At 39.7% G+C, this 20084-nt stretch overlaps 1 protein-coding gene across 6 annotated transcripts in view; it reads left to right on the top strand.

Annotated features, from left to right (window-relative positions):
- The window catches only part of Robo1 (roundabout guidance receptor 1), a 997953-nt gene that overhangs the window by 913428 nt on the left and 64441 nt on the right, over positions 1-20084 (top strand). For all 6 annotated transcript variants that reach the window (XM_016002158.3, XM_076549102.1, XM_076549101.1 and 3 more), the window contains 7 exons: positions 7405-7610; positions 8940-9021; positions 9167-9335; positions 9557-9723; positions 16329-16450; positions 17185-17416; positions 18469-18590. In XM_016002158.3, the coding sequence (XP_015857644.1) occupies positions 7405-7610; positions 8940-9021; positions 9167-9335; positions 9557-9723; positions 16329-16450; positions 17185-17416; positions 18469-18590 (1100 nt within the window). The remainder of the gene's footprint in view (positions 1-7404; positions 7611-8939; positions 9022-9166; positions 9336-9556; positions 9724-16328; positions 16451-17184; positions 17417-18468; positions 18591-20084) is intronic.

Genomic DNA, 20084 nt, shown 5'->3' on the forward strand with positions numbered 1-20084 from the left:
TTATTGATAGTCTGATTTGTTTTGTTTATCAGTTCCTTAAATATGGTCAGCTGCTGCCAAATATACAAACATGGCAATTGATAAAAATCTCTAACCTGCAAAATTCAAGTAGTAGTCTTTTGAAAAGATGGAAGGAGATATAAATTGATTGTAAACATATATTTATACATGTGCACATATATATGTACATTTATGATATAAGATTTTAGTTCATTAAATATATATTTATTTCATCAAAGGCAAATGCCTATAAATATGTGAAATAGATATGTATGTGCATGTATTTATCTTACATGGCAAGATATGTATACACACAGTAAATAAATATATTTTAGATATTTAAAAATATATTTATATGTATATAACATGTACACAATATACATAATATATGTAGTATATTTGTGTGTGTGTGTATGTGTGTATGAGTGTGTGTGTGTAAAATCAAGAGGGCATTAGTGCAGAAGGCTTTGAAATTACAGGGACATGCCTGTTTTCAATACTGGATTCATTTGAAAAATTGGAATTATTTTACATTTTTGATTTCAAGCAGTAGATAGAAGACCACAAAAGGTAAGCACTCCTTGTCTTTCAAGGAGAAAGATGGGACCAGAATACAGGAAGCGTCAGAAATAAAAGATGCCAGCTGTTGCTTCTCCCTGTGGGGCTTGTGTATCTTTTGTGTTCCTTTGCATGGATGGATGGGTGTGATGCAGGTGAAGGCCACAGACAGTTTCAGGATTTGTTATTCAAGTGCCTTCTACTTGTTTTTGAGACAGTCTTTCACTGACCAAGAATTGGCCCAACAGACTAGGTTGGATGCCGAGGGAGCTCCCAAGATCCTACTACTACTCTGCTTCCCCCTGCTAGGATTCAAATGCACGCCAAGTAGTGGTTCCATCATTTTTCTAGAAAAGACCATGCTTTTCACGTTTAACCACACTGCCACTTTATTTAAATTCAAATGAGCATAGATTCCTGGACAATACATAATCTGTATTCTCTTCCATGGATCTGTTTACTTCATTTCATGTATACTTGGTTATTGTAACTTATAATAAGGCTTAAAGATGAATGTTAGTCTCCAACTTTGAATTCCTTATTTTAGTTTTGCTAAATTAGTTAAAAAAAACTCCACATAAGAATCTATACCCGCCGGGCGATGGTGACGCACACCTTTAATCCCAGCACTCGGGAGGCAGAGGCAGGTGGATCTCTGTGAGTTTGAGGCCAGCCTGGTCTACAAAACGAGTTCCAGGAAAAGCACAAAGCTACACAGAGAAACCCTGTCTGGGGGGTGGGGGCGGGGGAAGAATCCATACCCTACACAAACAAAGCTGTAAGGCTTTTTACTTTTTTTTTACAATCTAAAGTTTTCAGCTCAGAGAAATGTATATTCCATGCATCTCTCTCAGTTTATTCATATTTTCTTCAGTATATCTCAGTAATGACTATTTTTTGGGAATATAAATTTTGCCTATGCTTTTCAGTTATACCTAAGTTTTTTGATGTGTTGGTAGATGAATTTAAGTTTTTCATTATTGAATTGTTTGAGAAAAGTGCTTAATTTTGCCGTTCATTTTTGTGTATTGACTTTTCGTCAAGCAACCTTGATAAATTCCTTCAATTTTTCTAATGTTTTTAGGTAAAGTATTCTGAAATACTATGTACAGAAATGTAGCAACTGAAAATAAAAATAACCTGACTTCTTATTCTGTCTGTTTAGAAAATACATACTAATAACATACATAGTTTATATATAAATGAATAGATATTGTAGCTACCCTTTCATGTCCTCCTTGTCTGTGTACTGAGTAGAATTGTTGGAACAGTGGAACAGTGGACATATCCTTCTTAATTCTAACTTCAAAGGAAAACATGTTTCCACAGTGCAGTGTTGAGTTGGAATTTTGGAGATAGCATTGGGCTTAGCAGATTTTTTTTTTTTTTTTTTTTTTTTAAGACGAGGCTGGAGGTCTCCGGATGTTTACTGTCCTTGAACGTGCTGTACAGCTGACATGTCTGACATTCGGCCGTCTGTGCTGATTACCCTGCTGCGTGCACGCTTCACTGTGTCATACTGCTTGTGTGTCTCTCCTTGGTGCACATTTACACCAACTTGACTTTCATGTCCTGCAAGGACTTTGCCCGACCCACCAAACCTGAGTCCTGTGCCCCCATACCCGCCATCTGTACATGGATTTATTCCATCCTTTTTTCTGTGTGTGTGTGTGTGTGTGTGTGTGTGTGTGTGTGTGTGTGTGTGTCTTCTTTTATCTTGTGTTCCTCTGTCATTCATTACAATCCAAGTTCCAGGAGAGTTGAGCCGTTTTCTGTTTAGTCTAGTCAATGTTTGCCAAGTGTCCGCCCCAGATCTGATGTGATAAATGCTCAGTAGATAGTCTCCAATGCTGAGAAGAAACAACCAAGGAGGAGCTAGCTCTTGGTTAGTGAGACTTCAAAACCAGAGTTGTCTTGATTAAAAAATTCAGATTCTTATCCTTGCCCAGGATACATACTATATGTTCCCTGGCTTTAGTAATTCAGAAGGACCTAAAATGTGTTTGTGGTACATATTGCACATTATAGCCATTAGATCATAATTCTGAAGACCACCTAGTAGAAAGCAGAATTTGAAAAAATTTGCTTATGTGCTTACAATTGCATCTCTGTGTGCTCTCTATAAAATAAGAAGAAAAACAAAACAAAAACAAAATAAAACTGCTGAACTTCTCCCCAATATCTCTGTTCTCAGAATTAAAAGCAAAGATTTTTTGGCTGGTGAAATGGCTCCCTCTATAAACAGTGCACTGTACAAGCCCATGGTTCTGAGTTTGGATCCCCCCAAACCCTCACAAAAAGCCAGGCAGGGGCACAGGTTTGTAAGCTCAGCACCCACATAGTGCTTTTATAGAAGACCCAGGTTCAGTCCCCAGCACCTACATAGTGGCTCACAAATGTCTAGAACTCCCATTCCTGAGCACCTAGAACCCTCTGCTGGCCTGAGTAGTTTCCAGACGTGTAAGAGGGGTATAAACATACATGCAAGCCAACATTCACACACACAAAATAAAATAAATAGATCTCAAATTAAAAAATATATATATCCATCCCTAGAAGCCAATCTATTCTCTGCAGTAAATATCTTGTTTAACTTTATAATTTTTTTGAGGTTTAATGTGGAGTTTGTATGTATGTATTGCTGAGGGTCTATTTCTCCTGTTTTGTGCTGCATTTTAATTTAGTCTTTCGGTGTGTTTGTCTTGTTTTGTTTTTGGAGTTCTTTGATATTATTCAAACATCTATAGACTTGTCCTTCGTCGCTAGGGCTATTCAGAGTGAGTCCTTGGCAATGTCAATATTTTTATACTGCCCACTCTGTCAACCTGATGGCTCGTAGAGAGTGTGTGTGTTCTCCATATTATTTGACTTTATCTTCTTGACCTTCTGTGTTGTTGGCAAACACAATAAAGGCAAAGGCGGAATAAAACATAAGGCATGGGAGTAGCATCTGTCTGTGGAATGGGGCCTGTACCTGTGGTCCAGCCTTACTAACGCTGACTACAGAATGAGTGCATTTTAACTGCCTCCTACTAGATTATAAGAGAAATAAAAATGACTAAGCAACAAACGCTATTTAAAACAGCTTGTCTTCATCTCTGATGAACCTGGTATATAGTACAAAGGCACTGTTCTCCAGCTCCTTTTCGATTTAAACAGGCCACTTGAACTTCAGAGTTTCAGTCCCTGATTCCTAGAAGGGGACGATGATAGACTTTATATCCTAGATCTTACATTTGAATATACAGCTCTCTAGAGCACTTGCAGATAGATGACAGATGTTTACTTTGATGTTCATTGATACACACGTGTGAATTTTTTAGGCGAACCAGTCAGTAGCTATATAGTTTTTCCTGAAAATTGATGTGTGTATTCACTTCATTAAACATACCTGTTTCTTACACTCTCTATTCTATTGCCTGGTATTTCTTCCTTATAATTCCACCATAGCGTATTAGACTGACTGCTTTGAAATTTGTCTTACAAATGGTCAGTTTCAACTTTACTTATAAATGGACCATATTTGTTGATATAAACGGAAGCAATTCCTTACATTTTATACCCATTGATGAAAACACCATAGTTTTATCTTCTGTACCTAAAAGTGTGCAGGTGCTTTAAGGACGCCCTATGCTTTTCAGTTCTGATTTCCATATTAGCTTTTGTCAAACAAAGGCAGGTGACACGGTGCAGTGCATGCAAATGTCTGGCCTTTTGCAGTGACCAGAAGCACATTCGTGACGGCTGTTTCATCTCAGTACCCTTTGAGATCTCCTAAGCTAGTTTGAACAACAGTTAGCATCCTCATTTTCTGGATGTAAAAATCTCTAGAAGTTGGGAGAGAGGGCTCAGTGCATAAAGCGACTCTGCAAATGTGAGGAGCAGAGTTTGGGCCCTTAGAGACCTACGCCAGAGCCACCTGTAATCCCAGCACTCAGGAGGCAGTACCACGGACTCGCTGGTGCAAGTTGAGTACCTAGACTAGCTTCTATCATAGTGCTCCTGGTTCAACCAGACGCCTTAACTCAATAAGGAAAATGGTGAGCAATGAGGAAAAAGACCAGACTCAACCTTTGGTCTCCATGAGCTTGCATGGACGTGCTCGTGCATGGACACATGCGTGCATACCTCACCCAGACACAAGCAAACAACAACATACACAAAAAAGTGGGACTAGAGAATATAAGGAACTAACTGAAAGACACCTGGCAGATGATGGAAGTGTCTTTTCCTTGCTTTCGTCTTGTTAACTGCCCAGTAGAAATCATGCGGAAATAAGAGGCAGAGCCAGAGAAACCATCAGTGACCTGGATAGAATTGGTGAGGCACCCATGATACCCTATAAAGCAGCTCTGAGTAATTAGATATAAATTATAATAGAGCCTGACATTTGATGCTTTCTAAATATAACAAGACTACCGAATATAAGCCATTCTAGTACTAGACATAATGATAATCAGTTGGAGTGAAGCCCTCTGTTGCTAATTCAATTAATGCCTGGAAATATATATTCATTCAGATAATCAGTGGAACACAGGTGCTCTTATAAATCCCCAGTGGATTTACCAGGAGAAGTCTGCAATTGGATTTTCGAAAGCCTCCACAGATAATAACAGGGATGATGTTTAAAATTCTAAGCAAAGGAATTGTTGGCTTACATTTTGCAACAGCGTGGTACCTAAAACACTCCTGCCAAGGTTCAAACTCCAGTCTTCTCATTTCCCCATGCTACTGGCAAACTTCACCCCAGTAAGGATGGCATGCAAGAGAATTGGGAGCCTGAAATGCAATACATAGTTGCTGATTTCCCTTAATTGCTTTTTTAATGTGAGCGCATAAAACTAATAATCATTGCATGATAAACGAGGAACAAATTGAAGTGTGACTCCAGCTTGTGAAAATCCTTGGTGCATAAAAACTTTGAACATGACACATCCAGATTCGCAAATTATTGCATCCAAAATTTAGTTCCTCTGGCAGCCAGGCCCTTTAATCAGACAACTTGTTAGAATTCTCTCTCATATATTTGCATCTCTTTCTTCTTTAAACTTTGAGATCCAGGATTTTTAAGAGATCCAGGATTTTAAAGCTGCATAATTGAAGACAATTTCCCGAAATTAAACAAACAACTTTTATTCATTTTAGAGAAATCAGTGGAGGTTGATAAGCTCCTTCAGTCAAGAGATGGGAACATTTTTTTCTAATTTTGTCCCTTCTTCCTCTATACTTGTGTTAGATTCTCATGAAAATAGTGGAGTTAAAGCATAGAATTCTTCAGGTGTTTTATATTGTATATTTATATTGTATTGTATAAGTATATTTACTTACAGTAAAAATCCTTCCATTGGTCCTTTTTCAAAGTCGATTAAAGTTAGTATTGAAAGCAGTCTTGGGGTTTTCTATGTGGTGTGTCTGTGTGTGCATACGCTTCTTGTGCTTTTTCGTTTTCTCTGTTTGTTTTGCGCTCTCCTGGTTTGTCTTCTTTTTTGCCTGTTTGTTTTGTAAAGCAAGAGAGAAAGAAGGCATGGGGTTGTGTGGCTGGGAAGGTGGGGAGGATCTGGAGGAGACCAAGAAGGGGAAATTGTGAGCCGAGTGTATTGTATGGGAAAAGTCTATTTTCAATTAAAAACAAACAAACAGTATTGACTGAGTGTGTTTGCCATTTGTGTTCATTCTAATATGGGATGATGATGGTTGCCAAGTTTGAATATCATCCTCAGTTATCTTCTTGGTTGGCCTACCAGCAATGCGATTGGGTGAATTTCCAGTGTTCCTGGAGCCATTATAGTGTGTTGATGTTATTTTTTAAGCTATGTATATGTTTCTGTAGAAAAATTATTGCAAAGTCCTGGAGACATTCCTCAGTGGATAAAGCACTTGCTTCACAAATGTGGGGAATGCAGTTTATGTCCCTAGAACCAACATAAGAACTGAATGGGTGAGGTGCTGAACCCGTAATCCAAGCGTTCAGGAGCAGTACAGACTGGCTCTCTAGACTGGCCAAATCTAAATTCCGTGGTTCAGGAAGAGACCGCCTCGTAAATAAGGCAGAGTGGCATAGGAAGACATCACACATCAGCCTCTTGACTGCGCACTCACAGGCATAGACATGCATGCACACCCATGCACATATGTGAACGTGCCCTCACACCACACACACAGGGACACACACACACACACACACACACACACACACACACACACACACACACCCATGTGCATGTACATACATCCCAAAGAGAGAAAGAGGGAGAAGGAAAGAAAGACAGACAGACGGACAGACCATTCTGAAATAAAAAGACAGCAAGTTTAATTCTATAAATGAAAGTCCAAAGCACCTTTTTAAACGCAAGCTTGTCAAATATTCTGGCATTGCAGCGTCATTTCATGGTGACGGTGGTTGTTGTTGGAGACAAAACAATTATGAAATCAAGCTGGCTTTGATTCATTCATTAAAATCTGCCTCATACATCTCTATGTGTTAAATGTTTCTAGTTCTTGGGCTTTTCCCATGTTTACGGTATTCAATTCTCGCCACTCTGTGCCCTTCTTCACCATCTACAGCTCTTATTCAATTTCTGAGCATTTAGATCAGTCCCTAGATAATACAATATGCGCAGGCCTAGTTGGTCATTTGAAAGGCGTACATTGTATCTCATTTTAATATTCCTAATCAGTGCATCATGCAAATGCATTCTGAATAATGCATGTCTCCACTTTAATTACTTGTTTAATTATCTTTAGTTTTTTTTTTTTTTTCAAAGCCTACAGCTATGGCTGTTGCTCAGATGATTAGAAAATTGCTTCCAGTTGCAGAAATCTATTTCCTGTTGTTTCTTTTGGCAGTGATTGCAGACCGGCCTCCCCCAGTCATTCGACAAGGTCCCGTGAATCAGACGGTAGCAGTGGATGGTACTTTAGTCCTCAGCTGTGTGGCCACAGGCAGCCCAGTGCCCACAATTCTATGGAGGAAGGATGGAGTCCTTGTTTCAACCCAAGATTCTCGGATCAAACAGCTGGAGACTGGCGTGCTGCAGATCCGCTACGCTAAGGTAACTTGCAAAGACATCGTGGACTTCCTGCTTGGTTCTGCTTTATTTTTAACGGCAGCAACTAATGTTGTAAATACCATAACCTGTATGAAATAATAAATAAAACACATTTTTATGGTGATGCATCATTTGTTCAGACATGCCACTGTGTGTGCTTGAGGTGATTTGCAAGTAATTTAAGGTCCCATGGAGGTGAAAGAAAATGCTTTGGAAGACATATTGAGGAAAGTGACTGGGGACCTGAGAGGTGGTACGCCTTCCGTGTATATGGTATGATACAAGGCATTTTAGTGTTAACTAGAAAGGTAAATTTTCTAGTACTGCTTTATGCACAGTGGACTTGAGAAGTGTTTCTGTTGTGACTATTTGGTTCAGCATTTTGCAATTATAGAATATTATACATATGAATAAGGCTTATAAAGTCATGTACTAACTCAATATACATTTTGAATCAGAATGCTAAATGATGAGAAGCCCACTGATTTATGGACACAAATGTAAGGATTTACCCTTCTGGGACACTACATCTAGCATCAGTCCTTGTATTTTGATTTTGATTTTTCTTTTGTATCGGTCCTTACATTGTTTTGATTTTGATTTTTCTTTTGTGGTCTAGATCAGTCAGGCTTTTGAGACATAGGAAACGACAGTATTAGACTGAAGTCAACAGTCACTTCAGTTGCCTGGCTGTGTGTGGTGGGTGGCTTCTTTGGAGTTCGGGATCAACATCACAGTTGATTTGGTGTGCCACAAAGGTTACAGTGTTGCAGTTCTTCACGGCAACGGTTGCACATTACTCTTGCCGTGACCAGAGCCGGATGACAGTATTTGACGAGAAGAGTTGTTCCATTAAGCGGAAGTATATGGTTTTAGCATGCTGCTCCTGAGTTTTAGGTTGAACCAGGGTTTCTTTTTTAGGCTTCAGTTTTTAGAAAAGAGAGTGTTCTTTCCATCAAGGGTTTTGTTTTTACTTCCAAGACTGACTTAAGTTTTATAATAAGAGGCGGGATAGAGTGAGTCATTTAAGAAGTTACAATATAATTTGTTTGTCCCTAATCTTTGATGCTAAGCCTAGTCTGTTAAAGCACTGCAGATTTTTTTTTTCATTGCACATTTAGGATAACCATATAAAGGCTGTTTATTTCTGTATGCATGCAGTATTTTCCTCCACGTTTCAAGAAAAAAGTATTCAATTCAAGGGACAGTTCTGGTTAGCAGATTTTAATGTCGTTATCCATATTCATGGACCATATACAAACCTGTAATTGTTTTTCCAGCCCAGCAAGCTCTTGATTGTTCCAACTATTTCTTTTCCATCTGCTTTCACAGCTGGGTGACACTGGTCGATACACCTGTACTGCATCAACCCCCAGTGGTGAGGCCACATGGAGTGCTTACATTGAAGTGCAGGGTACGTCCACACATTTGTCTCGAAGCTCTTTTGGTCATGAAAGCCAACGGCCTGGTCCATGAGGGACAGGCTACTGTGTTACCTACGTTCATGTGCCAATTTGTATATGTGTGAATGTTTGTGTTTCTCCCTCCACACCTGCTAGAGTTTGGAGTTCCAGTTCAACCTCCAAGACCCACCGACCCCAATTTAATCCCCAGCGCCCCCTCAAAGCCTGAAGTCACAGATGTCAGCAAAAACACAGTAACTTTATCATGGCAGCCAAACTTGAACTCAGGAGCAACCCCAACGTCTTATATTATAGAAGCCTTCAGGTAGAGAGAGGGGGATTTCTTGCATGCTCTTTTTTCTTTTTCTTTCTTTCGCTCTTTCTCTCTTCTTTTTTTCTTCCTTCCTTTCTTTCTTTATTTCTTTCTTCCTTCCTTCCTTTTTTCTTTCTTCCTTCCTTCCTTTCTCTCTCTCTCTTTTTTCTTCCTCTTTTTGCTGTTGTTGTTGCATCCATTGTTCTTGTTCTAACGTATGTATCCTTCCTTAGCCATGCATCAGGTAGCAGCTGGCAGACTGTGGCAGAAAATGTGAAAACAGAAACATTTGCCATCAAAGGACTCAAACCTAATGCAATATACCTTTTCCTGGTGAGGGCAGCTAATGCATATGGAATTAGTGATCCAAGCCAAATATCAGATCCAGTGAAAACACAAGGTAAATATTGATGGACTGAAACTTGAAATACATACTTAGCCTTGGATGTTATAATTATACTGGTGTGATGCGTGTGTTACATGTTTAGAGTGCACATTTGCAAACTGTTCCTTTTTTCCCCCTATACAATACAATGTCTACAAAGTATATTTTTCTGGACTGAGGCTATCAAGATTGATAACATATGGAATTGTCTCTCATAAGTTGACAAATTCACTAAAAATACCCTGTGGCTATTTGTATATTCTTTATCATTTTGTAAATTCTAAAAGTCTGATATCTTAACCCTATTACAGTTGTAGTTAAAACTGAGTAAATTTGTCGGTGCCAAAATTCAATCCACATAACCTCCAAGATAATTTTTCAGAATTCCCACCCTAGTGATTGCATGTCCTGTGAAAATCACACGGAAGTAGGGTAACTATGAGAAACTTTGTCTTCATACCTCTTTGTAAGCAATCTCCTGCAAGCCACAAGAGTAAATCCTTTGAGTCTTTAGTTGTTCTGAACTCTTATTCTCACTGCGTGAGACATGACATGAAACATCTCAGTAGAAAATAACACCTATTTTGATGGAAACTGGATGGAAGTGAGAGACCAAGACTGGAAGCATCTACTATCTGTTTTAACACATGCAGAACCTGAAGTGTGATTCGTTGGAATTTTCTTTTCAATATGTTACTTTTCATCTTTTGTGGGTTGACATTATTTTCCTCTTTTGACAGATTATATTCCCTGTCTCCCCTCTTACTCATTCTATTATTTTAGAATTCTTATAGAAGGAAAATGTACACTTATTTGAGCCAACCATTACCTTTTCCTTAAACTTAATGTCATCATAATTAAAAATACACTGGCTCTTATCTTAGTAAGGCGATTGGAAATGGAGAGTGATTTCCCCACACACAGAAGCACTGACTCTGAGTTAACATTTCCAAAGGAAAAACTGTGGACTTTATATATGAGGAGAGAAGCAAGTTGTTCACAAAGTACCTAAAAGACTCAAACTGCTTTCTTCCTGGTACAGGAGGGCAGACGGGCAGCCATGTCACATGTTCTGGCTACTCCTAGGGTACAGCTAAGCAGTCTTTTAAGAAGGACATTTTCCTTTAGAACTCATAGAGAGAGAGTCAGCTGAATTGCAGAACATGTCCATGTCTGTTCCTCGTGCATGAAATCATCACACCCAGATGCCTAGGCATATTTGCTATTGTGAGTCACCTGCTTGGGAGCCTTAATGTACTCGGAGCCTGCCTTGAAACAGTGTGAGGTTTGCAATACTAGATGCATGTGTAAAGAATGTAGAAACTACGACAGCTTCTAAGTGAATTTAAACTCCTGTCCCCATAGAAGAGTCTCTATCCAGTGAACCTGGATCAAAGTGTTGATAGCAGACTTAATGCTAATCTCACATACTCATGGGATTGTGTTTGTGACATACTCATTTGTAAACGAGGATATTGTTCCTGTGTTTTATTAACATCATGTTTTCCTCTTAGTTGGGTTGAAACAGCCTCCTTCAGACATTTAGCTAGTAAAACAGCATGATAAAATGAATCTGTGTCACCTGGAGACTGATTTTCTAGGGAAATAAGCATGCCATTTTGAAATAAATATTTTCATCTCATCTCCTCAGTCTAGCTGTGTGGCTCTTAGCAAGTTGGTCACACCTGAGCATCCCGTTTCCTTGGATATAAAATGAGGCTAGATGAACTCACTTCTCCAGAGTTGACAAAGATGATTAACTAACAAGTAAAAATTCATGCAAGGTATTTTTTCTGTCTAATGTCATAGGAAACCTGTGCTTCATTCAGTGTCTAAAATAAGAATAAAGAAGATTCATAGAAAATTCCACTATCATATCACTATGAAAAGTAGCAAGTTTGCCAAATGAGAGAATCAATTAAATATATCTTGACAGCTTGGAATGATGAGCCAGCACTAACAAGATTAAAATTAATAGAGCAAATTAAAAAATCTGGTACTTGAATTGTGGTTTGAAAAATTAACTATAAAAGGCTGGAACAAGCAGACCAGCTTAAGGAGGGTGTGTATGTCAGGGTTTAGTGAAGTGTGCAGACTCCAGTTGAAATTAGCTGTAAGATCTGTCTGAGTTCACTGAGTGATGTGCTTGCCAAGTGAACAAAATTCATCCTTACTGGGATTTTCAGAATCGTGTCTGAATTTAGTCATCCTTGCCCCTTTATTTTGAATTGGTTGGATCATGAATTATGTAATATGTTGCCTGTGAGCACTACATTTTCAGATGGACTTTTAAGAGGTTTTCTTTTATTTTGGCTGGAAAGATGGTATGAATCAAACCCAGGGCCTCATGGTCACATGATAGTGTCTTACCACCAAGCTGAGCTTTACCCCAGCCCTGACTCTTCAGTCTCCTATGGGAAGACCAGTGACAGTAGCTGGTAGAGTAGTTAGCAGAACTGGATGAAGAGCTGACAATCAATTCTAGTAAAAGAAATTCAAGAGTCTTGATAAGGCTAAGCCAAAACCAAAAACATATGAAGAGTATGAGATCCCTCCCTTACCGTTGTGGGTGACTGTGGTGTGGAAGGTGTGCTTTCTCTCACTCCAAACAGAAAAGGACAAATTGGGGAAAGTAACTAAGTCCCATTTCATTATTTAGATCTTGGCCTGCTTTTGAGACACAGTCTAACCTACCTCAGGATAATGGCATGGGAATGAACCTGGCAAAATTCAATCCTGCAAGGAATATCAGCTGTGTGGGTGTAAGACAGGGATTGTATAGGTTGTGTTGGGATAGAATACCACTTTGGGTACTAATCTGACACCATAAGCCCTAACATTGAGCAATTCTTGAACCTTAACTTTTAATGGAAACATATATAGAATATTACAGTTTGCATGTAGGATTCATCAGAAAACACCTGTTATGGGCCTGGGAAGAAATAGCCATAGGTAAAGTATGTCCTGCTCAAGGATCTGAGTTCAGCCCTTGACATCCATGTAATACCAGCACTGAGGAGGCACACAGGAAAATTCTTGAGGCTTACTAGCTGCCTGCCTAGCCAAATTGGTGAGCCCCAGCTCCCAGGGAAAGATACTGGCTCAAAAATTAAAATGGGTGGTGCCTGAGAACCAACATGTGAGGCTCACTCCCTACCTCCACATATGTAATGCATGGGACCTACACACAAACACATACCCAGCTGTGTATGTACACACCCACACACATGCACAAAGAAAATTTTCAAAAGGAACATACTAGTTATTATACACAGTGAGTGCTCCCTGGACAATCCCCCCTCAATAATTGTATAGGGAGTTATAATATTGGACTTGGAATTAGATTGAGAAATACCTAATGTTTGTTCCGAGTATATCTCTGAATGTTGACAAAGAGCACTTACAATATCATGCATTTAGGGGACTGATTCACAAGCATTTAAAAAACGTAATTAGATGTCACTTTCCCATTTTCTTCCTGATACACAATGTTCTACAACAATAATATAAATTGCTATTGCAAAATGATAACACTTTGTTGGACAATCCCATTTTCCTGAAAGGGTAGATTGGCAGGTTTGTTTTAAATCAAAGATATTAAGGGATTGGGGCACAAATCATGGCACCTGACTATTTTAGTATATGTTCTATTACTGTGAAGAGACACCATAGCCAAGGGAACTCTGATAAGAGAAAGCAGTTAGTTGGGGGCTAGCTTCCAGTTTTAGATGGTTAGTTAGCCGGTTGTCATCATGGTAGAAAGCAGACAGGTTTAGCATTGGAGCAGTAGCTAAGAACTTTACATCCTGCTCCATGGGCAGCAAAGCCAGAAACACTGGTCCTGATCTTTCAAAAAGCATGGGCTTTTGTAACCTCAAAGTCCGCCAACCCCCCCCCCCATGACATACCTCCTCCAACAAGGTCACACCTCCTCCAACAAGGCTCCACCTCCTCCAATCCTTCACAAACAGTTCTACTCCCTGGTGACTAAGCATTCAAATATATGAGCCTATGGGAGCCATTCTTGTTCAAACCACCACACTAACCTTTTGAAAAATAGTTATTTATGTATTTGGTCATACTTTCTAAAATGCCAGTGATTATTTGAGTATGGGAGCTTTCCTATGAGGTAACTGGTTATAGACTGAAGACATAATGTGTCCTAGTTAGGAACTCTGAGTCCATTAATACAGGCCTGACCTCTGCCTAACCATAAAATGCCTTTCATGCCTTACCACAATACATTTCTTTCACCAGTCCTCATGAGAAACTGTGTTTGCTGCCAGTCATTCTGTGACATCTAAGGAACTGAGGTTAAGTAATCTCCCTTGCAGTTAGGGGTGGGCCTCAGTAGAAGAGTTCCTGTCTACTCTAAAGTCCTGGCTTGGAGTGATGGGAGAAAGTTATCTTCCCAAAGTTACATGAGCTTTTGTTGCCCAGGGGAAGGTGCTCATCCAAACCCAGGTTTGGTTTCTAACTTTTCCTGTTCCAACTGCTCTTCTTGCCTTAGAGTTGGTAGCTAAATCCAGAGCCACAACGGGGAGCAGAGAGACAAGATGATGTGCCTGAGCTGGCCAAGTAACTGCTGAGTGTTTTCTCTCTAGGCAGGGATTCTAGGTATGCTGTAGGTCAGCATTGAACAACAGTACAGGAAAATGTGGAAAATGTAGGGTCAGGAATTATCCTAGTCTATCTAGGTGATGGTGGTGCACACCTTTAATCTCAGCACTCCAGAGGCAGAGTTCGAGTTCTATGAGTTTGAGGCCAGCCTGGTCTAAAAAGCCAGTTTCCAGGATAGCCAAAGCTATTACACAAAGAAACCCTGTCTTTAAAAAATAAATTTATTTATTTATTTATTTATTTATTTATTTATTTATTTATTTATTTATTTCTGTTTTTTTGTTTTTTTTTTTCCAAGATCGAGTCTCACTATGTAGGTTTGGCTGTCCTGAACTAACTACATAAACCAGGCTGGCCTCGAACTCACAGAGATCCATTTGCCTCTGCCTTCCAAGTGCTGGGATTAAGGGTATGTGCCTCCATGCCCAGCCATTTTGCTTATTTATATGCTTAATTTTTAGGTAGGGCTCAGCTAGATGGCACAGATGTTTAATAATGGTTGACCTGTCAACTCTTCCATCCACCTTGGTGCTCTGAACTCTGCCAGAGAGAGTCACAAATCTCATGTAAACCTTCATGGTTTTGCTTCTTATCCTGTGACAGGGAAGTATTTAATCATTTAGCAAACAAAAACTTTTGTTTTCATTTTGTATAGGTTGGTAATACATCTAAATGTGTGTGTCACAATACGATAGTCTATAAATGGTCCTGCAGTCCCCCCAAAATCTTTTTTGTTGTTCTTCTTTAAAATGCCTTCCTTTTACTGCTTGAAACAAAGAAACACAGCTGTACTTTAGAAAGCCTCCACAGCAGTGGGCAATTTTTGTTGAGGATGGAGTTGAGCAAATTTGGGGGAACAGTTCCATGTTCCCCAAAATAGTATAACATAAAGGACACTAGTGGTTGTTTGATTCTTACTGTGTCCCTGGTCTCCTCTCTAATATTTTTGTATTCACGAGACTGAGAAGAAATGATTAAACCCTCCATGTAATATAGTAAACTAAACCAATGTCAATTAAATGATGGTAAGTTCTCTTATCTCCCAGATCTAATCAGATTTATTTTATCAGACCGTAACTGTAGCTCCTCGGTCCCTTGCTGTATAGCCAGTTACCTCTGCCGCCGTCTACCTTAGCTGGCAAAATGTCTGGGTTCCTCCTAAGAGATGTGCTGCTCAGCTGCCTTCTGCCCTCAATTTCTCCTTCCTGTGTTTGCGAGCTTTTCGTTCCCCCATCCTCTCTGCTGCAACTCCCCATTCTTTTCTCTCTTGAGCAGTTAGGATCATTGCAGCGGGGTGTATCACACTCAGAGAGAATTGCCCCAGAGCCCTGCTGCTCAGCAGCAAGATGGTCATTACATGGTAGGGGCTCTCTTAAAAATCACTGTTGGCCGCTGGGATCTTTGCCTCCTGCCCTTTTTGGCTTACACAGGTTTTCTGCTCGTTCTGACATACCTCTCCCCAACTCCTCCTCCTTTGTTTTTCTTCTCCTGATCCTTATAAAAAGGTTAAGCTGTAATGGGTGGAGAGACGGCTCAGGAGCTAAGAGGCCTTGCTCCGAACGCGTGGGGACCTGCCTTTGAATCCCAGCCTCCACATAAAAAACTCATCCGTGACCACATCGTCCTGTAAGACTAGTGCTGTGGGGAATGGGACAGAGGCATGAGGCTCCTTGGTGGTTTTTGCTGGCTGTCAGCCTAGTTCCAGATCCATCGAGAGACCCTGTCTCAAGGCAATAAGGCAGAATGATAAAGCAGAACACCTGATGTCCTTCTTGGGCCCTGAAGATTTATGCCTATGCGCGCGCGCGCGCGCGCGCGCGCGCGCACACACACACACACACACACACACACACACACACACACACACGCAAAGTAAGTTGTGCTGATTTTTCTTTATATCCAGGCTGACTTCACAGTTCTGCTGATTCTCCTTTTCTGGGAGTTATTGTGGGTGGAAGTAGCATTGCTTAGGGCCTGACAGCGTTCTTGAATTGTTACAGATGTCCCACCAACCAGTCAAGGGGTGGACCACAAGCAGGTCCAGAGAGAGCTGGGGAATGTCGTCTTGCACCTCCACAACCCCACCATCCTCTCTTCCTCGTCAGTGGAAGTACACTGGACAGTGAGTTATAACATTTGTATTGTTTTCAATAGTCAGGTGATTTCTGTGAGATGATTAGACATAGGGAATTCACATCACTGTTTTTCACTTCCACACCAATGTTAATTCTATTATGCAAACCTTGTTTATTCTATGCCTATGATCGGCCCTTAAAACTATGTGTGTGTGTGTGTGTGTGTGTGTGTGTGTGTATCCCTGCCAGTGTCAAGGGATAGAATCACAAAGTATTTGAATGCATGACATGTGACACGCACATTGCCACATATTTCTTTTTTAAATTTAGAAATACTTCTAAGTAGTATTGAGCAGATTTTTAAAATATATTTTTATTCATTCTTTGAGAATTTTATGCATACATATATAATGTATTTTGGTCATATTCACCCCCTACCCCTTCCCCTCATGCTTTTTATGTCCACCCCCACCCTCCCGTCCACTTTCCAACTTCATCTTAGTAGGTTTTCAAAACGAAAATGGAAAAACAACACCTTCTCTAAAATGCCCACATGTCTCTTATATAATGTGGCACCCATAGTGAATCCTCTTGCTTCTGTTGAAGCATATTATAATATTGTCATAGAAACTAGTGCTTCCTTACAGCTAAGTGCTAGAAATCCACACTGTGGGGTCCCATTGGTTTTTTTCTTTTTTCCCTACTTGTTGCATTTTTATTACTTTGCAGCCAAACAGTAAAGTGGTGTGACTAACTCCATTTTTATTCATCATTGTAATAGGTGGACCAGCAATCTCAGTATATTCAAGGATATAAAATTCTCTATCGGCCATCTGGATCCAGCCACAGTGAATCTGAGTGGTTAGTTTTTGAAGTGAGGACCCCAACCAAAAATAGTGTGGTGATCCCTGATCTCAGAAAAGGCGTCAACTATGAGATTAAGGCTCGCCCATTTTTTAATGAGTTTCAAGGAGCAGACAGTGAAATCAAATTTGCCAAAACCTTAGAAGAAGGTAAGTCTGATGGAATGGGCTTCCAGGCCATGCAACATGTTTCCTGAGCTTTCGAATGAATGGAAGTTGTTTAAAAGTTAGCGATGATATTTATCATGAATCTGTGCATATTAAATTATTTTTATGAGAATTCATTTGCAAGTATAACAAACCAAATCCCATAGTGAGTGACTTGCTTCAGTGGTGACCTGCACAAAACGTATGCAAAGGTGTTAACACTATTACTAAAATTCATATTCAAAGATGGGATTTCTCATGATTTGCTCGCTTCTTTATCCATGGGAGCTTATGTTTAACGGGGTGTAGATAAGGTGAGTAATATCTGGGTTTGCCCGGACTTTCCAGAGTCCACATTTTCTCCTGATGCCTCATGCTAGGAAATCCCTTAGTTCTTGGCAAACCGGTATTTCCACCCTATAACTGAGAACTGAAAAACGGTATTCACATAAATATAAAGAGTTTCATGTCACCATATACTTTTTTTTTTAAAAAAAGAATTTTCTCTAATTGTAATTTAATCTATAAATGATAGGTTATAATTAAGCATAAAAAATAGCCTTCTTTTTTCCTACTTTTGTACATTTTAAGGAGAAAATATGAGATTTGGGTAATAGGCCACTAGGAATGGATGTTGTACTAAGGATGTTTTTAATTTTTAGAGATGTATTACTAGTCTGCTTATGTGTGCACGTGTGTAACTATAGGACATAGTGAAGACATGGAGAGAGTATTTTTTCTCCTTCTACCATTATATCCAGGGATATAACTAAGGTGGACAGGCTTGCCCGACCACCGCATCTGCTTGCCAATCCAGCTCACTGCTCTGTCCTGAGCTGTTTCGTGCTGTAACTGTAACTGGCTATGAAAAATTCACAGTATCAATGGCTTGGTGTAGCTTGGAGAAAACATGTAGTTTGGAGCCCTTTAAGACTGGGTGATACTCGTATTCAAAACGTGTAGCGTCTGCATGTTTACTGTGTGTTTTTAAGTACTGTGTGCATTGGTGTTCTACAGGACACTCTCACAATCTACTTTTTGCTACAATTTAACAGCACCAAGTGCCCCTCCCCGAAGTGTGACCGTATCAAAAAATGATGGAAACGGTACGGCAATCCTTGTCTCGTGGCAGCCACCTCCTGAAGATACTCAGAATGGAATGGTTCAAGAATATAAGGTAACTCGCTTAGTAAATTCACTGGCAGCCCTCAAGGCTCCCAGGAAAAGTAACCTGGGTGAATTGTCTGTCGTCCTTTGTCGCCATCTGCTGGCCCAACTGCCAACATGTAGAGTTATTTCTTAAACTATGCACTAGTATGGAGTAATTGTCCATAACTGGAAAAGCTATTTGGAAGATAAATAAGTAAAAAATTAAGATAAAGGTTGTAAGTGGTCATTTAATATTTGCTTATGTAATCTCATAGAAATGGAAAGTTTAATGCTCCTGATACTTTTTTTCTCCCCAAAATGTGGCTTTCAGTATATCACCCAGAATTGGGTTACTCTCGGGAACTGCCTCTAAACATAGTCACATTCTGTTTAATGATGACAGTTTTTTGAAGATTCTTTTCCTCTTTTGACACCTATAAAATTTAGAACTTTACAATTAGGTTGGGGAAAATTGCTTTTCTGTGCATGGAAGTCTGTCTTCCATGAAGAATTTTTAGTCTCTAAACAAAATTCTGTTTGTTATATGTTTTTGAGATATGTAATGTAGTTTTCAAGTAATTTTATCCAATGATTCTGAATGATTATTTTTTTTGCCTGTGTAGTAATAGTTCTTCTGCCCATTAATATGGACAGTTTCCACTAAGATTCATTCTATGTAAATACATTCATTAAAAAATAGCATTATAAACTTTAGCTTTACTCAATAGAATGTGAATCTGTATTAGAGTATAGTGATGAAATTTGTGTTTTAGTGTAGAGGTAGACAAATAGCTGGTGGATTAAGTCAGGAACATTCAATAGAAAATAAGTGTGTGCTTTTTCAGCATTTCTGCTAACAAACTATATATATTTAACGATGACCAATTTTAACTGTAAAACATGCACTCCTGTACTTAGCCTTCCCATGATGCCTGCATAGTTTTCTGGTTATTAGCTAGCATTGTGGCGTGCGTTCATATCCTTTACTGAGGTCGGGACATGGATACATCTGGCTGTGCATCTGTGAATGTGCACCTGTGCTTAGGGAGATGCACACATCTGCCTTCTCTGGTGTAAGTCAGCGACTTTGAACTACAGGCTAACGTCAGAAGCACTGGTGTGGCCTGACCAGGACCACTGTCTGTTTATTGTTCTTCATCTTCAGGCGATATGATGGAAGTCAAAGGAAAGCTGAACTGAAGAACATAATTTCATTATCATTCATTTACTCTGTGTGTGTGTGTGTGTGTGTGTGTGTGTGTGTGTGTGTGTGTGTGTATGCATGTGTGACATGGTGAGAGAGGGCAAGTCAGAGACAACCCCCAAGACTCTGTTGTTCCCTTCCATTCTGCAGCTTCTGGGGATCCAGCTCGGATCGTGAGCCCCAGTGACCCGCACCTTACCCACTGAGCCATCTTACTGGCTTGGAACATAATTTTTTTTTGAGTACCAAATTAATTCATAAAGCTGAAACTAGTGATACATGTCTGTAATTCCAGTTCTTGTGAGATAGAGGCAGGTG

Source organism: Peromyscus maniculatus, chromosome 12 (assembly GCF_049852395.1).
Source record: "Peromyscus maniculatus bairdii isolate BWxNUB_F1_BW_parent chromosome 12, HU_Pman_BW_mat_3.1, whole genome shotgun sequence".
Taxonomy (NCBI): Eukaryota; Metazoa; Chordata; class Mammalia; order Rodentia; family Cricetidae; genus Peromyscus; species Peromyscus maniculatus.